Source organism: Rhinoraja longicauda, chromosome 13 (genome assembly GCF_053455715.1).
Source record: "Rhinoraja longicauda isolate Sanriku21f chromosome 13, sRhiLon1.1, whole genome shotgun sequence".
Taxonomy (NCBI): Eukaryota; Metazoa; Chordata; class Chondrichthyes; order Rajiformes; family Arhynchobatidae; genus Rhinoraja; species Rhinoraja longicauda.
In genome coordinates, this window is record NC_135965.1 from 502821 (window position 1) to 506357 (window position 3537).

The 3537-nt window shown below is 55.0% G+C and overlaps 1 protein-coding gene across 1 annotated transcript; it reads left to right on the forward strand.

The window, feature by feature from the left end:
- The first annotated feature begins 1499 nt into the window (after positions 1-1499).
- Positions 1500-3229, forward strand: sst1.1 (somatostatin 1, tandem duplicate 1). The gene is made up of 2 exons (XM_078409827.1): positions 1500-1737; positions 2728-3229. Exons 1-2 carry the CDS (start codon positions 1600-1602, stop codon positions 2932-2934), a joined length of 345 nt encoding a protein of 114 aa, XP_078265953.1. The 5' UTR covers positions 1500-1599; the 3' UTR covers positions 2935-3229.
- The last annotated feature ends 308 nt before the right edge of the window (positions 3230-3537 follow it).

Genomic DNA, 3537 nt, shown 5'->3' on the forward strand with positions numbered 1-3537 from the left:
TGACGGACTCTGGGGGCGCCGGTGATGTTCGTGCCCAGTCCGGGGGCTACACGGCCGCCTCGGGCTTTCCTCGGCATAAACGCTGCCTGTCCGACTAGCACCGCCCGAATATATTCTGTTTTATCTCACATTTCCAGCATCTGTTTTATATCCAGAATTTAATTTTATCGTTCTTTTTGCTGAGAGTGGGAATATAATTCGTAGACTGCAGCTCGCTCTTGTTCTCGGTATTTGTCCCGTGCTGAGTTTTAGGGATAGTCCCATACAGCGATGGGGCGAAGGAATGGGAGTTCTGACAGTCGTCACAGCTGCAATCTTCACCAAAAGAGTCTGAAGTGTGTCCCGGTCTGTCCATTCTCTCCATAGGTGCTGCCCGACCCACTGAGTTCTTCCTGCACTTTGTGTTTTAGATTAAATAATTTGAGATTCCAGTCAGGGTTTTTATTGGGATAATTCAGCACCGACCTGCCCGAAACCTAAAGACCCCCGTCTGCAGCAGCCATCGGCCTGACATGGATGGGGGTCCTGCAAGTCCCGAATCCTTCCTCTGGGAAAAGCCTTCATATCCCCCCCGGGCCCCTGGCGCCAGGTCGGGGGCGGTAAAACTGAGCCGCCTGCTCTGTGTGAGACAGGATTCAGGCAAGCGCAGTGGGAACGGGTTGGGCGTTGGGTGAAGGGTCGGTGGTTGTGGCCTTGACTCTGGGCATGAAACCCGCACCCGCAGCGCCCGCACATTGCCCCGAGCATCGCTGCCCTCCACATATTCTGTGCTTGTATGACCATGGTGGAGGGTCATTCCAATACCAGGTTTCATTGATATCAGGACACTTGCAAACCATGTTTTTATTGTGATAATTCTGCACGACTTGGTCGGCATAGACGAAGGACCAGTTTCCATGCAGTTTATTCAATGAGTCTGGTCCTACACCAGCCAAGCCTGTTCCTAATGCCCGATACACTTAGTAATCAATGGCAGTTACCCGCTCAGCTTCGCTGATCTTTGATCCCACGACTCTCGGTGTTTGCACATTCAAGATCCCGACCGCCCACGGCCGATCATGAACCGCAGCGTACTTATCTAAAAACTGGTCATGAAAGACCCTATTCATCTACTGTAGAGAAAAGCCCACAACGAGAACAAAACGATGGAAACTGACGAAAGGGTGGGCAAGGATTCTTCCGCATGTCTTTGTATCAATTTCACAGAAGCACACGGTTATGTTGCATTATTGAAATGTCATCAATCAAACTTAAATCATTCCGAGCGCACGCATCCACAATGTGCACTATCGCCTGTCCACTATCCACGTTTCCACTATCGCCTGCTTTCATTGGCGATGGAGCGGCTCCAACACATCAGAGGACCAACTGCCCGGCGCGATAAGGCAGCTTTATCTCAGTCTCCGTCACCTGGAATCACAGGTCGGACAATGTGACAGGAGTGTGCGTAAACCGCTCTTGCTCCCCGGGGAGCCGCCCCATGACGTTGATCCGGGGTGAGAGCGGTTTAAAAGGACGGCGAGGCGGAGCTGTTCACACATCGCCAGTGCTGAACTTGATCACCGACAACTGCTTCAGCTTGTCTGTATTCCTGCCGAGATGTGGTGCCGTCGTGTCCATTGCGCTCTCGCCCTCCTCACCATCGCCGTGGCGGTACTGACCGTCGGCGCAGCGCCCACAGACAGCAGCTACCGCAGAATGTTCCAGAAACTGGCCGCCGGCTCCAGGGGCAAAGCGGTAAGAAGCAGGTCGCCAGTAGTTGGGGCAAAGGTGCCGACAGTTGCGCTTCACGCCGGCACTCGGCAGAGCCTCCCTGTCCCGGGTTGTCTGAGTGTTGTCACAGTAACTGTACCGTTGGCAGACACGCTGCTCCGGGGTTGTAACTGGATCAGATCGGATCGGGAAGGTTTGGAACCAGCGCGTTCCCGCGGATCGCCCGGTTCACAGACCCGTGCGAAGGCGCTTCTCCCACCTGCGCCCCTTCAAAGTACCCGCCATCCTTCGGTAGTTCCCGAAGCCGGGCGACCTGATGCCAACCTGTCCCGTCTCCGACCCCACACTCGGCGCCGTAGCCCGTCGGTTCTGGGCGCTGCCAGTCCATAGCATGTCCCGGGAGTGTGGAGGGGAGAGGGGTGGGGGAGACAGGTGTTCCCTTCACCAGTCAACTATCTACTCCAATCCACAATGTGCTGCTCCAGCAGAGTGTTTGTGCCTCGATTCCAGTACCTGCCCCTCCGGCGTCTCCATCGCTCAGTTGCAGGTTTCCAGATTTTCCCGGGACTCTGGCAGTCTCCAGGTTCAACTACATTTGCGTCCCTTCCCGCACCTCCCCAGTTACCTCGCAGCCCCAAACTATCAACGCACCGCTATTTCCTTGCTCCGAGTAAGAACAAACGAGATAGGAGTCGGAGCGGCCACTCGGCCCCTTCATAGCCTCTGCCTTCCTGCACCGAATCCCTATTTACTCTCAGCCACGGATGCGTTTAACAGCAGCGTCTCCGAACAGCAGAGGGATAGAAACATTGCGCTCGTGTCCTTCAGGGCCGACGGTAGCGGAAGGGTGGGCACCTGGACACGAACTGGGATCGGTGGCGTGGCTGGAACGGGCAAGCCCGGCGCGGCTCCGTGGTCTGGAGTTTGCGGAGCGTTTCTCCGCTGCTGCGCCACCTCAGTCGGTCTGGGCGCGGATTGCGGGGATCGCGATTAACGCCTGTTCCTTGTCTCTAGGATCTGGCCGAGTATTCTCTGGCCCAACTCCTCGCCGAGCTGGCGAACGCCGAGAACCAAGCGCTGGAAGACGACGACGTTTCCCGAGCGGCGCAAGAGAACGAGGTGAGGATGGAACTGGAGAGATCCGTCAACCCAAATCTGGCGCAGAGGGAGCGCAAAGCCGGCTGCAAGAATTTCTTCTGGAAAACCTTCACATCCTGTTAATTCTCTGAGATCGCCGTTATTGGTCCATTCCTGGCCCATTACTGGTCTATTACTAGCCGTCACTGGTCTATTACTAGCCCATTCCTGGCCCATGTTTGCCCCATGATCGGCACACGTTCACCTGCTCGGTCTGAACCAAACAGCAGCAGATCTGTATAGAGATATTGTGTCGGAGATGTTAATTTTGACTTGTACGTGTCCGATCGGGCTTGTGAATTGTGTAGAGTCGCGTTCGCGCTGCTCCAAGAGGCACTATTTTTCATTTGATATGTTGCAATAAAATTTAAGTTTGAAAGTGTAATATTTGTTGAGCATCTTTCCTGGAATGTTTCAGCGTCGCGCAGGTAAAATACACTTGGGCCTTTCTTGCAAACAGCGAGTGAAACATGGAGCTCTGATTCAGCGCGGCGGCGAAGAGTGCAGCTCCGCACTGTCCAGTACAGATGCGGTGGGTGCGGGCACCCGATGGATGTCCTCACCCGGAGCCGCGGCTCAATGTCTGACACAACGTTGAGCTTTCTTTCTGCGGCCCCTGCGCTCGGTGTTTCTACAAGTGCGGCAGCCTGCCCACCATTGTACCCAAAGGGTCGTGACCCTATTGGT